At 51.0% G+C, this 22,239-nt stretch overlaps 2 protein-coding genes across 3 annotated transcripts in view; both read left to right on the forward strand.

Moving 5' to 3' along the window:
* The first annotated feature begins 1,608 nt into the window (after positions 1 to 1,608).
* On the forward strand, positions 1,609 to 12,699 carry SRF (serum response factor). Its single transcript, XM_007530429.3, has 7 exons — positions 1,609 to 2,493; positions 4,400 to 4,666; positions 6,286 to 6,547; positions 7,451 to 7,570; positions 9,299 to 9,490; positions 9,710 to 9,786; positions 10,240 to 12,699. Exons 1-7 carry the CDS (start codon positions 1,981 to 1,983, stop codon positions 10,333 to 10,335), a joined length of 1,527 nt encoding a protein of 508 aa, XP_007530491.1. The 5' UTR covers positions 1,609 to 1,980; the 3' UTR covers positions 10,336 to 12,699.
* A 1,243-nt stretch (positions 12,700 to 13,942) lies between these two features.
* Positions 13,943 to 22,239, forward strand: part of CUL9 (cullin 9) — a 49,516-nt gene continuing 41,219 nt past the window's right edge. For both annotated transcript variants that reach the window (XM_060189840.1, XM_060189841.1), the window contains exons 1-4: positions 13,943 to 14,085; positions 17,240 to 17,843; positions 20,624 to 20,778; positions 21,395 to 21,913. In XM_060189840.1, coding sequence (XP_060045823.1) covers positions 17,249 to 17,843; positions 20,624 to 20,778; positions 21,395 to 21,913 — 1,269 coding nt within the window. In that variant the 5' untranslated portion in view covers positions 13,943 to 14,085; positions 17,240 to 17,248. The remainder of the gene's footprint in view (positions 14,086 to 17,239; positions 17,844 to 20,623; positions 20,779 to 21,394; positions 21,914 to 22,239) is intronic.

The following is a 22,239-nucleotide window of genomic DNA, read 5'->3' on the forward strand; positions in this document are numbered from 1 at the left end:
TGTTGCCCTTGCTGTTGTTGTTATTATTGTTGTTGTTATTGCTGTCACTGTTGGATAGGACAGAGAGAAATCAAGAGAGGAGGGGAGACAGAGAGAGGGAGAGAAAGACACCTGCAGACTTGCTTCACTGCCTGTGAAGCCACCCCCATGCAGGTGGGGCCAGGGCGGCTAGAACCAGATCCTTACACAGGTCCTTGAGCTAAGCACTATGTGTGCTTAACTCACTGTACTACCGCCCAACCCCCACTTTTTTTTTTTTTTAATGCTGGTTATAGTACACTAAAGTGACTTCACTACAACTATGACTAAAGGATCCTACCCAACTTTTATAATCACAATAACCTTATAGCCGGGACTCATCACTCTCATCCTCTAGATGAGAATTTTCTATTAACTCTCTACCGACCACTTACTCTGCCTTCCACCTCATTTAATCTGCTTCCAGAGTCTCATGGGATAGGACCAAAATATGAAAATATGAGTTTAAAGAGGTCAAATAACTGCCAAGAGGAGGTGAATTCTACATCTGAATAGCGTCTTAAGTAACAATGGTTAAGCTATTTATAGTACTTTGGAGCTCAGACCCAAATTCTGAAGTGGACTTTGTAGCACTGCAGTTCTAGTCTTCTCCCCCTCCTGTGGCTACCCGTGCGCGCACGTGCGTGTTTGTGTGTTCGCAGTACCCCAGCGCTAGCTTCCCCGCTACCCCATGAGCTGTCCAGAGGAGCGGGTGTGTGCACACCAGCGCTTAAACTTCCTGACTACACTTCCCCCAAGCCCATGCACAGCCAGAGGGAGTGGGTTTTAATCTCCAGACTACCACCCCTCCCCCAACCCATCCTGCAGCTGGAACTCTTCACTAGTCTCCAGCTTGTCTCCTGGCCACCCCCCACCACCACCATCCGGGACCGGGAGTCCGACTGTCTCGGTCTTTTCCATAAACACGTCTGCCAAACATACCCTCCCTTTCACCCTCCAGCACAGAGGATGATGAATAAAGAACGGGGAGACAGCTCGGTAAAAAAAGTATCTATCGGCGCCTCAAAAAGGGAGGGAAAGAGAAAGGAAGTGGGGGGGAGGGGAGAGTTGGAGCTGAGAGGCAGAGGCTCAAGGAGGACACAGGAGACCCAAGTCCAGATCTGCTAAGTCGGTAAAACTTTGCCTACAGCAGAAAGGAGTGCGGAAGTGACCCAATCTCTGCATTCCCTTGACATGCGGGCGGGCTGTATTTTATCACTTACTGCAACCCGCACCATCCACTCACTTAATGTCTACTTCCAGCCCTTTCCTTGCAGTTCCCAGCATGGCTCCCTCTGCTAGGTCAGAGCTGCCGTCCCCTCCCAGATTTCCTTTCCGCAGGCCCCTCCCAATTAGACCATTCTCGGACCTTTGGGGGCGGACCCATGCTGTGCTCCTGTTTCTTTAAGAAACGTCAGCTCCTCCCCTTTTGGAGTTGCCATCTGACGCGTATGACAGCAAGGAGTTCGGTATGCCTATGCAAATAAGCCCCCCTGTGGGCCAATGGGAAGCGGAGGTGCCGGAACCGCGGACCAATGGGGCGGGGGCGCTGGGACTCACCATATAAGGAACGGCCTCGCCATAAAAGGAAACATTGTATCTCTTTATATGGGGGGAAGGGTCGGGGGATCCCTCCGCCGCCAGCGCGTGGTCCCGGCCCCCTCCACCCGCCGTCTCGGCCGCGGCCAGCCGCCCCTGCCCCCCGGGGGACGCTGAGGGCTGCCGGGCGCGCCGCCTCAGCGCACGGACAGGGGGCGCTCCGCGCGGCCTGGGGCAACCCGGGCCACTGGGGCAGCAAAGTGAGGGCCCAGCTCGCCCCGGGCGTGCAGGGGCCCCGGGTTCTCAGCGGCAGCGGCACCGGCAACAGCGGGAGCGCAGGGTTGAGCCGGGAAGCCCATGGCGGCGGCGGCTGCAGCTCCGATCCCTCGCTGACTGCCCGTCCGCCCTCCTGCACTGAGCGCCATGTTACCGAGCCAAGCTGGGGCCGCGGCGGCGCTGGGCCGGGGCTCGGCCCTGGGGGGCAGCCTGAGCCGGACCCCGACGGGGCGGCCGGGTGGCGGCGGCGGGACTCGCGGGGCTAACGGGGGCCGGGTCCCCGGGAACGGCGCGGGACTCGGGCCGGGCCGCCTCGAGCGGGAGGCTGCAGCAGCCGCGACTACCACCCCGGCGCCCTCCACGGGGGCCCAGTACAGCGGCAGCGAGGGCGACTCGGAGTCGGGAGAGGAGGAAGAGCTGGGTGTCGAGCGGCGCGGCCTGAAGCGGAGCCTGAGCGAGATGGAGCTCGGCGTGGTGGTCGGCGGGCCCGAGGCGGCGGCGGCGGCCGCCGGGGGCTACGGGCCGGTGAGCGGCGCGGTTAGCGGGGCCAAGCCGGGGAAGAAGACCCGGGGCCGCGTGAAGATCAAGATGGAGTTCATCGACAACAAGCTGCGGCGCTACACGACCTTCAGCAAGAGGAAGACGGGCATCATGAAGAAGGTACCGGGCCGGGAGGCTGGCCGGCCGCGGGGGGCCGGGAGGGTGGGGACGCGGCGGAGCAGCCCCGGAGGAAGGCAGAGCCTGGGCGGAGGTGAGAGGCGGCTAGTCCGCGGGAGGTGTGTGGGAGGGGATGGCTGTTCCCCCTGGAGGCTGGAAGGGGAGGGGCCGCCGGGAAATGTGGGGAGGGGGGACCGGCCGCGGACGCCCGAGGAGAGAGGGAGAGAGAGAGAGAAGGGGAAAGGCGCCGGTGGGAGTGACGGGCGGGCGCCGGAGAGGAACCGGGCCGAGCCGCTCACGTCCCGGGCTTGTTAATGAGCCCCGACGTGCCCCTGGTGTGGGTGGGAGGGCGCCCAGAAAAGCAGGGAGCACAAGAGCAGGTATGGAGGTGAGAAGGCTGGAGCTGTATTAGCAACAATGAGCGAACATGTGTACATGGGTGGGCATGGCCGGGGTGCTGCAGGCTGCAGGGACAGGCTGGGCTGCTGACCGCATGGGGCTCAGGAGCCCCAGGTAAGCGGGCAGGAGAGCTGATGTTGTCTTGGCCAGGGCTCTAGGGTGCCCATGTATCTTCCATTGCATCCTCCTGCAGCTGGTCCCCTCCCTGCAGCGTGAGCTTCAGAAGCACCTGCCTTTGGAACGAGTGAGATTTCCAGCTCTAAGGGGAATGTGTGGGGCTCAAGGGGCAGACAGGGAGGGCTAACGAGGAGTCTAGGTAGTCTTCCTAGTAAATTACCTGTGGAAAGGGATGAGGGGAGGAGTCTTAGGGTGTAGAAAATTTGGAAAGGAATGGAAGCAGAACTGAGTAAACAAGCCAGAAACCCGGGACCCTTGGCTAGTGTTTTCACTTGTTCCATTTAGATGCAGAGCTTCTTTTAAGATGGGTCAGGGAAGTTTGTTGGAAGTGAGGATGCCATCTATGAGACCATCCTTAAAGGTCCCTTTCCTGGGCTCATGTTAGGGTAGCAGCTGTTGACCTGCCACTCCAGACACTGATGTATCAGGTCAAAGGGGTGGGGAAACAGCACAGTATGATAGGGCAGGACAAAATGTCAACAGGTTAGGGCCTGTGCATTTTCTGGGAATGAACATGGGACAGTGTATAGAACCATTGAAGCCTTCTTCCTCCTCTAGATCAAAAACCTGAGACCCAGAGAAAAGTTACTTGCCCAGAGACAAACATTTTTGCTTAATTAATAGGAAAGGTTTATAGAGCAATTGTCTCCTAGTGTTCTAGGTTTTGTTTGTTTGTTTGTTTGTTTTTTAAGAATTTATTTATTTATTCATGAGCAGGATAGGCGGAGAGAGAGAAAGAACCAGACATCACTCTGGCACATGTGCTGCTGGGGGATTGAACTCTGGACCACATGGTTGAGAATCTTGTGCTTTATCCACTGCACCACCTCCCAGACCACCTGTTCTAGGTTTTGAGCAGCCATAATTCCCCTCAGGTGTTTCTAGTCATTTCAGAAATGACCAGATACTTCCAGAATGTAATCATTAAGTTCTTGTTATGGCTTATGTGACTTCCAGTGTGGTGGTGAATTTATCATGAGCATGTGACAGCAAGGAAGGAGGGGGTACCATCTCTCCAAGAGGCACCAAGCTGTGGTGAAGAGCAGCTAGCTAGCAGTCTGGGCCTGTTCTTCCCCCCAGAATTTGTCATGTGTTTTGTAACCAGAGGGCCATGCTTTTCTGCTTGGGATATCTGCAGGTCTGTGAGGTTACTCCTCAGAAGAGCATTGGGAGTCTTGCTGAAAACTGTCTCAAAGAGAGGCACTGGAGAGAAAGGTCATTATGAGAGTGGGAACTTGAGGCACTGTGTACTTCCTCTCTTTCCTACTTCCCAGTAAAGGTAGATCAAAAGTTTTGTTCACCTACCTACCCATTTCCTTCCCCCACTCCCCAGGCCTATGAATTGTCCACACTGACTGGGACACAGGTGCTGTTGCTGGTGGCCAGTGAGACAGGCCATGTGTATACCTTTGCTACCCGCAAACTGCAGCCCATGATCACCAGTGAGACTGGCAAGGCACTGATTCAGACCTGCCTCAACTCGCCAGACTCTCCACCCCGCTCAGACCCCACCACAGACCAGAGAATGAGTGCCACGGGCTTTGAAGAGACAGACCTCACCTACCAGGTGTCGGAGTCCGACAGCAGTGGGGAGACCAAGGTGTGTTTGGGTCCCCTCTCAGAGGGGAAGGAAGGGAGGAAGGGGAGGAATTTGACTGGATCCCTCTCTCGCCATCCCTCAGGACAGGTGGATAGGTGCCCACTGCTGATGAGTGAACTGGTTTGGTTCCCTCATCCTAGGGGACAGGTGTCTGTCCTCGCTGTCCTGACAGGAGGCTGGCCTCCTAGATAAGCGGGCGGCCTCCGTGCCCATATAAGGCCAGCTCCGGCTCCACGCCGGCCTCCCGCCTGCAGCCCGCCCGCCTGGCAGGACTCTTGCATTCCTCCCTCCAGCTGTCTCCTCACTGGGGGCGGGGGCGTAATTTAGCCCTGCCCTCCCAGTGGGCTGGATCTCTGGGGAGTAGGAAAGGGGCAATCATGGGCTCCAGGGTCCTGGGAACCCAGCACTGCTGGCAGGCGAGCTGGCCGACTGGGCGGGACACTACCTAACTAACCAGCTGCCTACCTCTTCAGGATGTCCGGGCTTGGGAGCGTGCTCTCCCGGTGCTAACTATGCCAGCCCTAGTTACGCCTTCCCCTTCCTTTTCCCGGTAAGGGGAGGAGGCGGGGCTTACTCTCGGTGCTCATCCTGGGAGCTCCACCTTTGGGTAGTCCTTCACTAACTGGCCAATCAGAGGAAGCGGCACTGTTTGCCTTAGTAACGCCTCAGCCAATCAGGGGTTTCAAGTTCGGCTCCTTAGCAAACATCCCCCCCCAACCCCACCCCGGTCTTTGAGCTCAGTCAGTTCTCTTCTAGGCTTGCTTTTCTCAGCTCAGGTTTTCCCCTTTCCCTTCTAAGAACAAAGGCTTCCTGAAGGGAGAGTCAGAGCTCTGGGCGCCCCTTTTCTTCTCTTATCTGTAATATTATAATTTTTCAAACATCTTAACAACAGGGTTTGTTTATCTTCAGGACATTTTGAACTGTTTCCTTTAGTAGTTTCAATCCTACAAGTATTCAGCATACAGTACTTCATTGCCAAATCCCCAAGATTTCTCTCAAACTGTAAGTTTTCTGAAAAACTCAATCCCCATATAAAGCCTGCAAATCAGAGCTGAGTGGAACCCTCTAAAGAGAACATAGTAACACTGTCCCCTGTGTTAACAGAAAAGAGCTGAGGCTTAGCAAGGGCAAATAATGTTTCCAGGCTCATACAGATCTTCATTACCAAGGTTGGGGACAGGTCCCAGGTACCCTGGTCAGTACCACCTCCTAGGTCAAATTCACAGAGTTGAGGCAAGGCATGGATTGGGATGAGGAGGGAGGGGCAAGAGTAGAGAATGAAACTCCAGTCAATGATTACCACAGCCAATTGAGAGTCAGCAGCTAATACTGAAGTGCTCCTCCCCCAACACACACCCTGCTATGCTAGGGGTCAGACATAGGTCCTCGTGCATAAAACGGGTACATTAAATGCTCTTTTTATGTGCCAGGCACCATTCTGGGTTTTTGATGTATGGTTACCTATTGAATCTTGGTATACTCAAGAGCTCAATGACTTGTCCCCAGGACAGGAAGCAGATAAATGATAGAACTGGCATCTGACCCAAGAACAGTGGTTTCAGTCTGGGCTGTAGAGGGTCTGCTAGAAGTTCACTCCTCCATCTTTACTCTGGATTCAGGACACACTGAAACCGGCCTTCACAGTCACCAACCTGCCAGGCACCACCTCCACCATCCAAACAGCACCCAGCACCTCTACCACCATGCAAGTCAGCAGTGGCCCCTCCTTTCCCATCACCAACTACCTGGCACCAGTGTCTGCTAGTGTCAGCCCTAGTGCTGTCAGCAGTGCCAACGGGACTGTGCTGAAGAGTACAGGCAGTGGCCCTGTCTCCTCTGGGGGCCTCATGCAACTGCCTACCAGCTTTACCCTCATGCCTGGTGAGTCCTAAGGGGGCATATCAAGCATGCTGAGAATGGTCTTAAGGCTGGCACAAGGAGAACCTCTTTCCCTATTCAGGAAATTGAACATGGGGCAGAATCTGAGAAAAACTTCTTATGTCCCGTCATCAGGCATTTGCCTTCCTCTACTGTTCTTTTCAGTAAGTTTCAGCCATACCTGGACTTATTTAGTTAGCCCAGCTGTGAGTCCCCATCACCCCAGGGATGGGTGACACTCTACCACTTCCCTAACTTGACTAGAAGACAGATTATGCCATTGATGGGTCAATGCCAGCTCTTGTATCAATTACACAGGGTAGGAACGAGGCTTCAGTTGGGGTTAGGAGTGAGGAGCAAGTGCAGGGCGTAAAGCCCCGGGAAGCAAGATTCAAGATATAAAGAAATTCTGGCTCTTTTTTTTTTGCCTCCAGGGTTATTGCCGGGGCTTGGTGCCTGCACCGCGAATCCACTGCTCCTGGAGATCATTTTTCCCTTTTTGTTGCCCTTGTTGTTTTATCATTGTTGTGGTTATTATTATTGCTGTTGTTGTTGCTGTCATTGGATAGGACAGAGAGAAATGCAGAGAGGAGGGGAAGACAGAGAGGGGGAGAGAAAGATGGACACCTGCAGATCTGCTTCACCGCCTGTGAAGCAACTCCCCTGCAGTTGGGGAGCCGGGGGCTTGAACTGGAATCCTTACCCCAGTCCTTGCACTTAGGCACCATGTGCACTTAACCCTCACTACCGCCCGACTCCGGAAATTCTGGCTCTTAAGAAAGACAGAAGTTGGGAAGCAGTGTGCCAGGTGTGGGACTAGGGTGGGAGAGGGGGTGGGATTGAGGATGCATGGTACAGGTGTTGACTGGATAGGACAGAGCATAAGTAAGTCTCTGTGTCTCCTAGGTGGGGCAGTGGCCCAGCAGGTCCCAGTGCAGGCCATTCAGGTACACCAGGCCCCGCAGCAGGCATCTCCCTCTCGCGACAGCAGCACAGACCTCACGCAGACCTCCTCCAGTGGGACAGGTATAGCTCAAAGCTCTGTCATCTCCCTGCCTTGCCGCCTTTGTGGGGCCTAGGAGCAGATGCTCAGCAGTATCCTATAACTAAGGTCAGAGAATTTATTAGTGAAACTGAGGCTTTTGGCCTAATCCTTATAGGAAAAGTTAGTTGAAGATGGCTGGGTTTTGAATCCTGCCTTGCAATAGGGCTATAAACTTAGGGAAGAACCATTGAAGCCTTCTTCCTCCTCTAGATCAAAAACCTGAGACCCAGAGAAAAGTTACTTGCCCAGAGACAAACATTTTTGCTTAATTAATAGGAAAGGTTTATAGAGCAATTGTCTCCTAGTGTTCTAGGTTTTGTTTGTTTGTTTGTTTGTTTTTTAAGAATTTATTTATTTATTCATGAGCAGGATAGGCGGAGAGAGAGAAAGAACCAGACATCACTCTGGCACATGTGCTGCTGGGGGATTGAACTCTGGACCTCATGGTTGAGAATCTTGTGCTTTATCCACTGCACCACCTCCCAGACCACCTGTTCTAGGTTTTGAGCAGCCATAATTCCCCTCAGGTGTTTCTAGTCATTTCAGAAATGACCAGATACTTCCAGAATGTAATCATTAAGTTCTTGTTATTTACAGTTTTGTTATTATGTTTGATCTGTGGACAGAATGGACTAATACCACCTGGGAGCCTGGTAGAAATGCAGACTTTTAGGGAGCTGGGCGGTGGCACAGTGGGTTAAGTGCACATGGCATGAAGCGCAAGGACTCACATAAGGATCCTGGTTCAGGCCTCCGGCTCCCCACCTGCAGGGGAGTCGCTTCACAGTTGGTGAAGCAGGTCTGCAGGTGTCTATCTTTCTCTCCCCCGCTCTCTCTTTCCCATCTCTCTCTATTTCTCTCTGTCCTATCCAACAACAACGACAGCAATAACAATGATGACGATAAGCAACAAGGGCAACAAAAGGGAAAAAATAAAAAAGTTTTTTTTTTTAAAGCATACTTTTATCTTTCTTTTTTTTCCCCCTAGGGTTATCACTGGGGCTCGGTGCTTACACTACGAATCCACTGCTCCTGGAGGCTATTTTTTCCCTTTTGTTGCCCTTGTTATCGCTGTTGTTGTTGTTGGATAGGACAGAGAGAAATGGAGAGAGGAGAGGAAGACGGGGGGAGAGAAAGACACCTGCAGACCTGCTTCACCGCCTGTGAAGTGACTCCCCTGCAGGTGGGGAGCCGGGGGGCTTGAACTGGGATCCTTACGCTGGTCCATGTGTTATGTGCCATGTGCACTTAACCCACTGTGCTACTGTCTGTCCCCCCCTATTTTTATTTAATGCTCGTTGAAAGAGATAACTTTAGGAAAACGGAAGAGTGAATATATATGTATGTATATATATTTATTTATATATGTATGTGTATATATATATATATATATATATATATTTAAATGGGACTAAGGAGATCTCTAGAAGGGGCTATCTCAACGTCCTCAGAATGGGTCAGTCACTGTAGCCTTTTTCCTTCCAGAATCTTAGGTCTTGAAGTAGAGAATTCAGCAGACAGATGATAGAATAGTATGATGTGACAGGATACAATGAAAAGTTTAAGGTTGGTGGTGGGGAGCAGTGGAAACTGTTATCTCACTTCTGGTCTGGGAAAAGCAAGAGGACTCTGAAGGCCTGGGATTCCTAGGGTGGGATGGGGGCTATCAGGACCAGTGCCAGCCTCCCTGACTTGTATCTGTTTGCCAGTGACGTTGCCCGCTACCATCATGACATCATCTGTGCCCACAACCGTGGGTGGCCACATGATGTACCCTAGCCCCCACGCCGTGATGTACGCACCCACCTCGGGCCTGACTGAAGGCAGCCTCACCGTGCTCAATGCCTTCTCCCAGGCACCATCTACCATGCAGGTGTCCCACAGCCAGGTGCAGGAGCAAGGTGAGTGCGGGCGGTGGGGGGTGCAGGGCTGAGGAGGGGAGGGCCATTTACTCCCTTATCACACATACTTTGATGCACATATTTATACACTCAACACACCCAGGATTTATCATACTTCAGCATTCACACCCACTTGTGCATTTGGTCACCCCTCCTTCAATATCTGGATGTTTCTCAAGCAAGTGATTTGAGTGTGTCTCCTGTAATTTTCCAATGCAGGTGGCGTCCCCCAAGTGTTCCTGACCGCACCTTCTGGGACGGTGCAGATCCCTGTTTCTGCAGTTCAGCTTCACCAGGTAGATGGAGATCCCTTTGCCCCATCCCAACAAGCCAGAGGCTTTTTTTAAAGGCAGCACCAGGGAATAAACTGAGAGGAGTTGCCTCCTGAGCCCAATCCTTTTTATTCTATATCCCTAGATCAAAAAAGAGGGAGAGAGAGAGAGAGAGAGGTGGGAAAGAGGGAGTGACACCAAAGCACTATGCCACCATCCATGGAGTTCCCTTTAGTGTCAGCCATGGTGCTCCTGGGTGGTCCTGGGAACTGAACTCAGTGCCTCAGACATACTAAGGCATGTACTCTTAACTGCTGAGCAGTCTTCTAGCCTAGCCAACTGCTTCTTTATCTTGCCCTAGGGGATTGTGTTGCCAACTGGTCAGAACCAGTACCCCTAACCCAGATGCCTATGGTGGGCCGGTGGGCAGGCAGTGGGAAGCCTGGGCCGACTAGTCACATTCACCCTTTCCTCCAGATGGCTGTGATAGGGCAGCAGGCCGGGAGCAGCAGCAACCTCACTGAGCTACAGGTGGTGAACCTGGACGCCTCCCACAGCACCAAGAGTGACTGATCTGCCCTGCCGCCCTGGACAGATGGCCCAAGCGACAGCACCACTTATTTATTGTTGCCTTTTTCACATTTTCTTTATACACATGTTGATGGGCCGCAGGAGGGAGGCAGAACGGAGGAGTGGGCAGCCACAAGACTGAGCCCTCTCTCTCCAGCCAAAGAAATGGGCCGGCCTGCCCTCCACCCTGTCCTCCTTCACCCTCTGCTCTTTCTAGCTCCACTTCCCATTTTTGTTGATGTTGGGGCTGTCTTCCCTCCTCCAGATTCCCCTTGCCAGCTTGGTTCCATGTTTGCCATGAGTATTAGCTTATCCAATGGGACCGGGCTCCACTTTCCCACATATGGGTCTCTGTGGGACTGGACACCCTGCCCTGCCCTCCCCCAAGGAAACAGTTGGGGTCCTCGCACCAACCTCCTTGCTGAGCCCAAACTGTACTGTGCTTGTCACAGGCTGGGTCCCCTTGCCCCTCAGGGAGTCAGTTGGGAAAGAGGGGCTTTTCCCTCCACACCTTTACCCGCTGCCTCTGCAGCTCCAGAGAGCTGGGCCTGTGCACAGCAGGTTCCCGGGGCTACCTGCCCTGCCTTGCCGATCCCTTTGGACATCCAGGGGTTCTTCGTGGGTTGTGGGGGAACCATGAGTGTTCCCTTGCCTCCCCTTTAGCCCCCCTTTCTCCCAGCTGCTTTACCTAAAGTTGATTTTGAACTTTTTGAGGAGACGAAGTGAAAACAAATCTATAAATATATATTTTTAAAATATTTAACTTTTTTTTAATGTTGTTTTTCTCGTCCCTCTTCCTGCCCAAGCTCCCCTGCCCTGGGGAGCCCCCAGGCTCCCCAGAACTGGTTGGACCTCTGGGGATCAAGCCCCCCATGAGCTTGAGATCCGCCAGTATGTGGGGGAGATTCTGGGATAACCCAGTCCTGGATTATTTCCAGGAAAAAACTGGGAGAGGGGCCCTCAGGCCATGCCCCAATGGGTGGGGAGTCTGACCCTCAGCTCTGGGCCTCTTTTTGCCCTTGAGGGTTGTTGCTAGGGAGAGGGAAAAGGGAAACCAAATGAGGGGCTGGGGTGGGAGGGAGTCAGGCAAAGGCAACTGACTTCATTTGTGCCACACATATACACACAACACACACACACCTACACATACACGGGCATTGCAACCTTGTGCTCTCTCAGGCCTGCAGCTGCCTGCGGCCCAAGTTGCAGTGAGCAGGGTGGGGTCTGGGAGGGGGGGTAAGAGGCCGGAATTTAGGGGGTCAAAGAAATGAGGAGCAGCTCTTGGGTTGAGTATAGTGAGAGGGGAGCCAGAAATGGGCAGCTCTCCCAGGGAGTGAGCAGCTACTGTAACTTTTTTAAATTAAGACAAAAAGCCTTGAAGAAAATGACTTTATTTTTCTAAGTGTAACCTCAGTATTTATGTAATTTGTATGGGGCCGTGCCCCACCCATTCTGCCCACTTTGGGGTAGATTTTGAGGGTGGGCCAGCATAGGGGGATGGCCTTTTACCCTGTCAGAGCCTCCCTTCACTACCTAGGTCCAGAAAGGAGGCTTTTTCAGAACTGGGCAGCAGCTGGGGAGGTGTTTTATTGAGCCCCTCTGTCTGCCTTCAGTAGAACAAGCCTGCTTCTGAGATAAGGTGAAGGCTGAGGAGGTTTTTAATGCACAGCCTAGTTATCAAGGGGATGATTTGCCTGCATGTTTGAGAAACCCCCACCCCCACCTCTAATCCCACTGCTGTCTTGCCCTGATTTGGGGTGCCAATTTGGGAACCACCTATCTGGGCTTTCTCCTGGAGATAGCTGGGATTTATGGTGGCTTACAAGGCCGGGGCATGGCAAATCAGGGGCCAGAGAGTAGGAGAGCTTGGGACTCAGGTCTATAACTGCCCAGCTCCTTTTCTCTGCTCTCGTTTCACTCCACCATCACTCTCTCACTCCCCACTTCCTCACTTGGGAGGAGACCTTGATGAATTTCTCCTCTCCTTCCCACAAGAGACAGACCCAGTGAGTGAATCAGGCAAAGTGCTTCTAATGTGTGTTGTATGAGTGTGGCCTTGGGAGAACCTGTGTGCATCAGGGACAAGGTGGCATTTATATGTGCAGCAACCCTTGGTGTTTCCCTTCCTCGGTGGCTCTGGTGTGTGTGTGTGTGTGTGTGTGTGCATGCATGTGGGCGCGCGGATGCGTGTGTGCTCCTGAGTGAATGTGTGTGTGAATGTGGGGTGTGTATGTGAGTGGTTTCTACTTCCCCTGGGATGCTGACCCAGGAATAGTGGACATGGTCACAGTCCTATGTACAGAGCTTTCTTTTGTATTAAAAAACAAAAAATACTCTTTCAATAAATGTATCATTTTTGTGCACAGATGGTGGGGTCTTTGCCTTCATTTTTCCATATTGGGAGTGAAAGAAGTATAAACACGAATCAAACCCCAAAAGTTGCTGCTCGAAGAAGCAGTACTGGAGTGGGGGAGATAGCATAATGGTTATGCAAACAAACTTTCATGCCTGAGGCTTCCAGTCCCAGATTGGATGTCAAGCACCACCCCACCGTAAGCCAGAGCTGAGCAGTGTTCTGGTGAGAAAGGGAGAGAAGCAATCCTGGCTGCTTGATGAAAACAAAACTAAGGGTGGATGTGGCCACCAGAATTCTAGACTTAGTAGCAGGATGAGTTTGCCAGAGTAATGCTCTGGTTCTCTTGCTCTAATACTCTCTGAAAAGAAAAATTAGTCTCTCCTGTCTTTCTCATTAATAAAATCTTAAAAAAAAAAAAAAGCTGGGGGCCAGGTGGTGGCACATATGTTACAATCTGCAAGGAACCAGGTTCGAGCCCCCAGTTCCCACCTGCGAGGAGGGGGAAGCTTCACAAATGGTGAAGCAGTGCTGCAGGTGTCTCTGTCTCTCCCTATCGCCCCTTCCCTCTCAATTTCTGACTGTCTGTCCAATAAAGGTAATTTAAAAAAACCGTAATATTAAGGAGTGTTTTAAGCCATTCAAGTAATATGGGAAGCGGGTTGCACCCTTTATTGCTTTGTTTGGCTTTGCTAGGTGCTCAAGGGAACACAGATGAGCAATTTTCTTTTAATATTTTCTTAATTTATTAATGAGAAAGACAGAATGCCAGACGTCGCTCTGGTACATGTGCGGCCAGGGATTGAACTCAGGACCTCATGCTTGAGAGTACAATGCTTTACCCACTGCGCCACCTCCTGGACCACAGATGAGCAATTTTAACAGGAAAACTGAGCCGACCAATCCCCAGCATTGTTAAGGGCTTGGGAAACTCAAGGACACGTGACCTAGTGAACGCTAAGTCGAGACAGTCTTGGGTGGGAGTGTCTTGAGTTATTAGTTGGGGGAACGAAGCAGACAGACCCACCAAAAGGGAGCTGGCTTGATCTGAAGCTGACTGGCTGGAAAGGGCTGCCCGCAGCCGCACAAACGACGGCAGCACCAGCGACGCGAACCCCGACAGTACGACTCCGCGCCGCAGCCGGCCCGCAACACGCATGCGCCACCCGCACACTCGCCTGTGGGCCGCGGGGGGACCCGTAGGCGGCGCGCTGGTAGGCGGCGCGCTGTGCGTGCGTTCGCCGTGTGACCCGGAAGAGAGCTGCCGAGGAGGCGGGGCCAGGACGGCGGGACCGGCCGCTGGGTCCCAGCGAGGGCCGACGCTGGGCGGTGAGAGCTGAGGAGAGCTCGTCGCCGAGGGCCCCTCACCCAGGCTCGGCGGGGCTGACGACGAGGGCCAGGTCTTGCTCTCTGAGAAACGCTTCATCCGGTCACCCTCCGCAGACCGGCCCCATCCCCACCCCGCCCTCAGCCCGGGTCTCGGGCGGCTCCGGCCTCCTCCACCCCCAGGGGTCTGCGCCGCCCGCTCCCTCCGCTGTCCCAGACCTCACCGCCCACACCGGAGTTTTTCCGCTTCATTTCTAGCTCATCTTGACCACCTCCCCGCTTAAGCATCTCTCCCAGTTGTTTCTTCTCCCACCTGCTCGTCACTTGACCTTTGCCGTCTCGCAGGTTACCCCCTGGCTACCTACCGGGACCCCTACTCCCATCACCGACCACATCCTGTGCCTCCCCGCTGCTCTTCACGCCTTTCTACTGCTCTCATCTTCTGTCCCTGTCAACCCCCAGCCCCCAAATGGGATCCCGTCCTGATGACCATTTCTTCATGTGGGTTTACTCCCCTTCTCATTCTCACTCTCATCATTCCCAGTCCCCCAGTCCCCCCGCTGTATATCACACGAAGCTCTTCGTGGTCACTAGTGCAGTTACTGCCCCACTCCCGTGTATCCTGGTTCAGTAACTTTCTTCCCTCTTCCCCTCTCTCTCTTTAAATGTTTTCTTTATTTATTGAGTAGAGACAAGGTAATTGAGAGGGGAGGGAGAGATAGAGGCGGAGAGACACCGGCATCTCCGCTTCACTCATAAAGCTTTCTGCTTGCAGGTGGAGGGGGCAGTTGAACCCGGGTCCTTGTGGGTTGCAACCAGGTGGGCCACTACCTGGGCCCATCACTTCTTTCCTTCCTCTTTCTTTTTGTCTTTAGACAGACCACAGCACCAAAGTTTCCTTTAATGCTGTGAGGGCTGGGCTTGAACCTGGGTCACTGCATGACAAAGCAGCACCTTATCCCTGAGTGAGCTCTCTTGCTGCCCAGGCCCAGTAATTTTCTATTTATCCAAGGACTACCTCTATCTTCTCTAAGAGTAATATCAAATTGTGCTCACTGAATGAACATCTATTATGTGCTGGAGGCTATTCTACACACTTTACAAAGTGACCTTGTTAAATTTTAAAACCTAAATACCTTCTTGCAAAGGTAGAGAGATGAGTTTCTTAACAAACTTGTTCAGACCATGCACATTGAAAGTAAAAAGCCAGAATTCAGAACATTTACCTAATCATTTACACTTCCATTGTCTCCTGCCTCCATTCCTTACCTTTCAGCTGTTTGATTATTACACACCCCATCACCCTCAATATCTGTCTACCTGACTTCAACCTTCACCATATGTATAGAGCATCGTGTAGGGCATTTTTCTGCCTCTCCCCCTTTCGTAGTATTCAAACTTTCCCCCATCCAATCATCATGTGACCCACACGCCAACCTCTTTCATCTCTGTTCTCTCCACCTGTCATCAACTGCCTGTTTATAGACACATCAAACTTGGCCTTTGCATTTATACTCCCTGTCTTGCCCCTCTCCCACTCTGAATTTTTTCACTTCTGACCCCACTACACATGCTCTTTTTTCTCTCTGTTCATCCAAATCATCCTTCCAAATCCTGATCTGTATTTTTCAGTCACTCTGCTATTCTGCCCAGACTGTCATATGTGTCATCTTTTTGTTACTTTGTCTATTATACTCATCCTTTTACTTGTAACCACCTCATTTTATTTTATTTTATTTTATTTTAAAACTTCTTTATTGGGGGATTAATGCTTTACATTTGACACTTCCATTTTATTTTTTAAAAACTTCCACTTTTTTTTTCTCTTTAGCCTCCAGGGTTATTGCTGGGGCTCAGTGTCTGCACTATGAATCCACTGCTCCTGGAGGCCATTTTTCCTTTTATGTTGTTGCCATTGTTGTTGTCATTCTTGTTGACATTGCTGTTGCTGTTGGATAGGACAGAGAGAAATTGAGAGAGGAAGGGAAGATGGGGAGAGAAAGACAGACACATGCAGACCTGCTTCACTGCCTGTGAAGTGATGACACCCCCCCCCCCCCCGTGCCCCCTGCAGGTGGGGAGCCGGGCTCAATCAGGATCCTTGCACAGGTCCCTTGCACTTCATGCCATGTGTGCTTAACCCACTGCACTACTGCCTGGCCGCCAAAACTTCAACTTTTTTTTTTTTTTTTATGATTTTTGAGTCTGGGAAGGTTCTGGACTTGGAAACATAAGTGTAGCATCTCATGTGCTGGAGTGCTGCTCTGGTTTTCTCTCTCCCCCCCCCTTCTTTGTCTTGTGTTAATAAATATTTTTTTAAAAAAATAGATTTATTTATTGAGAGAGAATGCCAGAGCATCACTTTGATACACTGATGCTAGAGATTGAACTCAGGATATCATGCTTTTAAATCTGAACCTCTAGCCACTGCACCACCTCCTAGGTAGCAACCACTTACATTTTTTAAAAAATTATTTTATTATTTTTTTAACATTTTTTATTTGCTTGCCCCCCCCTTTTGTTGCCCTTGTTGTTTTATTATAGTTATTAATGTTGTCGTTGTCGGGTAGGACAGAGAGAAATGGAGAGAGGACAGGAAGATAGAGGAGGAGAGAAAGACACCTGCAGACCTGCTTCACCACCTGTGAAGTGACTCCCCTGCAGGTGGAGAGCCTGGGGCTCCAGCTGGAATCCTTACGCCACACTTTGTGCCACGTGCGCTTAACCCGCTGAGCTACTGCCCGACTCCCTATTATTTTTTTTAATATTTATTCCCTTTTGTTGCCCTTATTTTATTGTTGTAGTTATTGTTGTTGTTGTTATTGATGTCGTTGTTGTTGGATAGGACAGAGAGAAATGGGGAGAGAAAGACTCTTAGAGACCTGCTTCACTGCTTGTGAAGCGACTCCCCTGCAGGTGGGGGCGGGGCTCGAACCAGGATCCTGCTTTGCGCCAGGTGCCTTAACCCACTGCACTACTGCCCAACCCCCCCACTTACATTTCTTAAACACCTTTCTTTCTTTTCTTTCTTATTTCATTTTTAACTACATTTTACTCTTATAAATCTCAAAATGTATTCAAGTCATTTCTCAACCTTTTCTGTTTGACCCGTTAAGTTCCATCATGCACCCTACCTATCACTCCTCACCCTATGTCTCAAGATTCTACCATTTCCATGTAGTCTTTTCTTTTGTCCATAATTCCTTTATCCTTCTTCTTGTGTCCCAGGAGCTCAGAATGGTGAGGGAACGGCGTACTGGGGACTTCATGGTGCCCTTGGGACCCCAGCTACAAGCATATCCCGAAGAACTCATTCGACAGCGGCCTGGGCATGATGGGCATCCTGAATACCTGATCCGCTGGAGTGTCCTGAAATGCGGGGAATCGAGCAGAGTGGATGTGGAAGAGGGAAAGGCAGAGCACATCCTCATGTGGCTATCAGCCCCTGAGGTCTACGCCAACTGCCCAATGCTGCTAGGGGAGCGGACGCTGTCTAAGGGACCTCAGCTTGAATCAGTGGGGAGTCCAGGCAGCTTTCCCCGAGATCCCGGAGGCCTGGATGACGTGGCAATGGGAGAGCTGGAGGCTGATGTGCGGGCACTGGTCCGCAGGGCTACTAGGCAACTGGCAGAAGGTGGGGCCTCCAGCCTCACGGCTGCTGTGCTCCACACTGTCCATGTGCTCAGTGCCTATGCTAGCATTGGGCCCCTCACTGGGGTCTTCAGGGAGACAGGAGCCCTGGATCTGCTTATGCATATGTTGTGTAATCCTGAGCCTCAGATCCGTCGGAGTGCGGGCAAGATGCTGCAGGCACTGGCAGCCCACAATGCTGGTAAGGGGGGAAGGGAAGGACTGGAAAGAACAAGGCTACAAAGAGTAAAAACAGAATAAAGAGTACCTGGGGGCCAGACATATAGTTCAGTGGCAAAGTGCATGCTTCGTTTGTATGAAGTCTGCCAGGCTAGTGTGGGGGTGCCTCTTCCCAGGCGTGTACTCTCTGGGTTGGAGAGAACATGACCAGAGCCAGCCTGGGCTGCTATTCACTCAGCAACTCGAGAGAGATGACTCGAGAACAGAGTTCATGGCGGAGAGGCAATTTGATTCTTTATTGATCAGAGAGCCAAGGCTTTTAAAGGGCAGACCCGGAAGTGGCAAGTCGGAAACGGAAATGGCTTGACATGGTTTGGAAAGGGGCTGGAAAGGTAGGAACTTCCTTAGCAACTGTTGTGAGGGTTTTAACTGGTAGGATTAATAATACTATCAGGGAGGATCTTGAGGGTAGAAAGAAGATAGATCAAAGGAATGGAATGGGTGGGGATCTTTCAGGCAAAACAGTGATTATGTAAATAGTAAGTCTGATAAGAGGAGAGGATGGATGTCCCCTCAAGTCAAGCCCTGCCAAGCTCAACCACATCTTCACAATTAGCCGACATCTCCCCCTTTCTTTTTATCTGATGGCCATAGTATCAGGAATGCAGGGTGCTTTGTGAGGCAGGGAGTCTGATAAGACGGGTCAAACCTTTGGGGTTACTCCTGTCCCTCCTTGCTCAGCCTCTCGGTAGAGAGAGACACTGACAGGATAGACGCACTCCTCAGGTCCTGTCAGGCTCTACCACATCCTCACAATTTCCCGACAAAGCCTTAGGTGAGGTCCCTGTTACCACCACCCCCTCCCCCAGAAATTTTGGTGCATAGTAATTCAATACAAAGAAAAAAATAATGGATTAATACACTTTTACAGCTACAGGTTAGATAACATAATAGCATCTGGCTTATTTTCTCAGTGCAGTGGCAGAGAAGAGATTGAAGTAGTTTTGGATTTTTTTAAACTGTGGGTTGAGATTCTGATGATTATAACTGGCACTTTAAAAGATTTATTTCATGAGAGAGAGGCCAGAGCACCATACTGTTCTGACATACACTGTGCTGTGCCAGGGATAATACCCAGGCCTTACATACATAAGTTTTGTGTTTTACCTAGTGAGGTACTTTTTTTTTTAATTAATTAATTTTTGTGTGTGTGTGAGGTACTTTTTTTTCTTTTTCTTTTCCTCCAGGGTTATTGCTGGGCTCGGTGCCTGCACCATGAATCCACTGCTGCTGGAGGCCATTTCCCCCCCCCTTTGTTGCCCTTGTTTTTGTAGTCTCGCTGTGATCATTATTGTTACCATTGTTGATGTTGTTCGTTGTTGGATAGGACAGAGAGAAATGGAGAGAGGAGGGGAAGACAGAGAAGGGGAGAGAAAGACAGACACCTGCAGACCTGCTTCACTGCCTGTGAAGCGACTCCCCTGCAGGTGGGGAGCCGGGGGCTTAAACCGGGATCCTTACGCCGGTCCTTGCGCTTTGCGCCACATGTGCCTAACCCACTGCACCACCGCCCGACCCCCGTGAGGTACTTTTCTAATCATTATACCAATTAAAAAAAAATCATTGGCGGGAGGGGCAGAAGAGAACTTTGGAGTCCTGGTGCATAATGAAACTGTACACAGGTGTCAGTGACTGCACTGTAGATTATTAACCTCTCTACAATAAAAATGAGGGGGAAAATTAAAAAATAAATGTATTAAAATATGAGCTAGGGAATGACTTAGAAGGCAGAGTGCATGCCTTCCATGTGTGAACCCCTGGCTTCAATCTCTGGCTCCACATGGTTCAGCAGAGACAATTGGATAAAACTCCATGGATGGTGGTGGGGTGCTGTTTTGGTATCTTCTTCCTTTCTCATTAATAAAAATGTAAAGTGCAAAACCAGGCTTTAGAGATGACTTGATGGCAGAGTATATACATGAGGCTCTGCGACCAATTCCTGGCATCACATGGGAGCACCAGGGACAGCAGAAAGGGAACTTGATGAATAGTGCCTTGGATCTCCCTCCTTCCCTCCCTTTTCCCCCTCTCAAAAATATAGAATAAGGGACCGGCATAAGGATCCCGGTTCGAGCCCCCAGCTCCCCACCTGCAGGGGAGTCACGTCACAGGTGGTGAAGCAGGTCTGCAGGTGTCTGTCTTTTCTCTCCCCCTCTCTGTCTTCCCCTCCTCTCTCCATTTCTCTCTGTCCTATCCAACAACGACATCAATAATAATAACTACAACAATAAAACAAGGACAACAAAAGTGAATAAATAAATGAATATAAAAAAATTTTTTTAAAAAAAAATATATATAATAAAAATTGGGCAGGGGAAGTAGTTCAGTAGTATCGCACATGTGCAAAGCCCTGGGCTCATTTCTTAGCATTGCATTTAAAAAATATGAAATAGTACCTTTCACTTAATAAGTGGAGTTTTACAGTATAAAACGTGTTTCAGTTAAAAGTATGTACATTTGTGTTGGGTTAACATGAAATTTTAATTTTCTGAATAATTTTTGTTAATGAGAGAACCAGAGCATCGTCACACATGTGATGCTGGGGATTGAACTCAGGACCTCGTGCTACCAAGTCCTGTGCTCTAACTGTTGAGCAGCTCCCTGAGCTGCCATGTAAATTTTCTGTGTCACTGTGAGTGTCAGTCACAGCAAATTTTGTAAGTCTCTGGGGACAGGGATAAAGATTACAGGGAAGACAAGGGGAAAGTCCTGGGGCCTAAGGAGAAATACCGTGAATTGCAGGGAGTCGGGCTCATGTCCTTCTGTCACTGAGCCAGCAAGATGGCATCGAACAGCACATGGATTTTGACAGCTGCTATACTTTGCTGGAGCTGTTTGCAGAGACCACGTCCTCTGAGGAACACTGCATGGCCTTTGAGAGCATTCATCTGCCTCAGGTACTATGGCAGCTGTGGGGAAAGTACTTTGCACAAGGCTGAGGGCATCATTTCTGAACAGGTGGTTCAAGACTAGAGTCTGCTTTAGAGCTGCCCAGGGAAACTTGCTAAAATAAGTTTATGTCCCCCTCCCCTCTTAGAATCTCTGAGATTACAACCCAGGGTTCTGGATTTTCGGACATTTCCTGGGCGGCAGGGAAGAAAGCATAATGACTGTGCAAAAAGACTTTCATGCCTGAAGCACCGAGCATCCTAGGTTCAATACCCAACACCACCCTAAGGCAGAGCTGAGCAGTACTTTGGAGAAAGAAAGGAAGGAAGAAGGAAAGGAAGAAAGAGAGAAAGAGAAAGAGGGAGGGAAAGAGAAAGAAGAAGGAGGGAAAGGAGAAAGGACCTTAGGATTGTAGTGCTCACTGGTATATCACATGCTTCACATGTATGAAGCCCTGAGTTTGATCGCTGGTTACCTTTACCTCTCCAGAGGTTTTCCTTGTTTCTTACATAAAGTTTGAGAACTGTAGGTACGGGGATGAGGTCTTCATGTTTTTCTGTAGAGGGGAAAGGAAAGAGGCTTAAGCCAGAAGAAGTTGAACCTACATCATAGACTGTCCTACAGATCCCAGGCAAGCTGCTGTTCTCACTGGTGAAACGCTACCTGTGCGTCACTTCCCTGCTGGATCAGCTGAATAGCAGTCCAGAGCCAGGGGCTGGAGACCAGGCCTCTGCATCTTCCAGGGAGGAGCTGGGTTTGAAGAAAAGCCGGGGGCAGCGGGAGCTGGAATTCAGTATGGCTGTGGGCAACCTCATCTCAGAGCTGGTGCGGAGCTTGGGCTGGGCCCGGAACCTCAGCGAACAGGGCACGTCGCCGCCACGGCCAGCCCGGTCCATCTTTCAGCCCTGCATGTCAAGCCCCAGCCTCTTACTCCCCACCTCCACCTTCACTGCCACCCCACGAAAGCCAGGGTGGGCCTTCCGCCCACGCTCTGAATTCTCTAGCCGCAGTGGCTATGGTGAGTACATGCAGCAGACACTGCGGCCAGGGATGCGAGTGCGGATGCTGGATGATTATGAAGAAATCAGTGCCGGAGATGAGGGCGAATTCCGGCAGAGCAACAATGGTGTGCCCCCAGTGCAGGTGAGCCAGCATGGTGGCGGGATGTTGCTGGGGTCCTATTTTAGGTGGAGCACAGTTGGGGTTTTCACCAATGAGGAAACTCAGGGAGGAGTTGGAATGGGAAATAGATAGTTCAGCGGGTGAGGGGGGAAATGTGCTGAGAAAAGCTGGTGAGAGCTGGTAGACTGTGAAGTCAGAGAGACTTACGCTCCGGGAACAGAACTGTCATATCAAGATGCCCCTCCACTTTCCCTCCAGCAGTGGAGTTACCTAGGAGGACGTGTTAGAATAGGCCATCAGAGTTAGGGAGAGGGGAGAACCAGGGCTTTTCATTACAAGGGGGTTTC

The sequence above is a fragment of the Erinaceus europaeus genome, chromosome 4 (genome assembly GCF_950295315.1).
Source record: "Erinaceus europaeus chromosome 4, mEriEur2.1, whole genome shotgun sequence".
NCBI lineage: Eukaryota > Metazoa > Chordata > Mammalia > Eulipotyphla > Erinaceidae > Erinaceus > Erinaceus europaeus.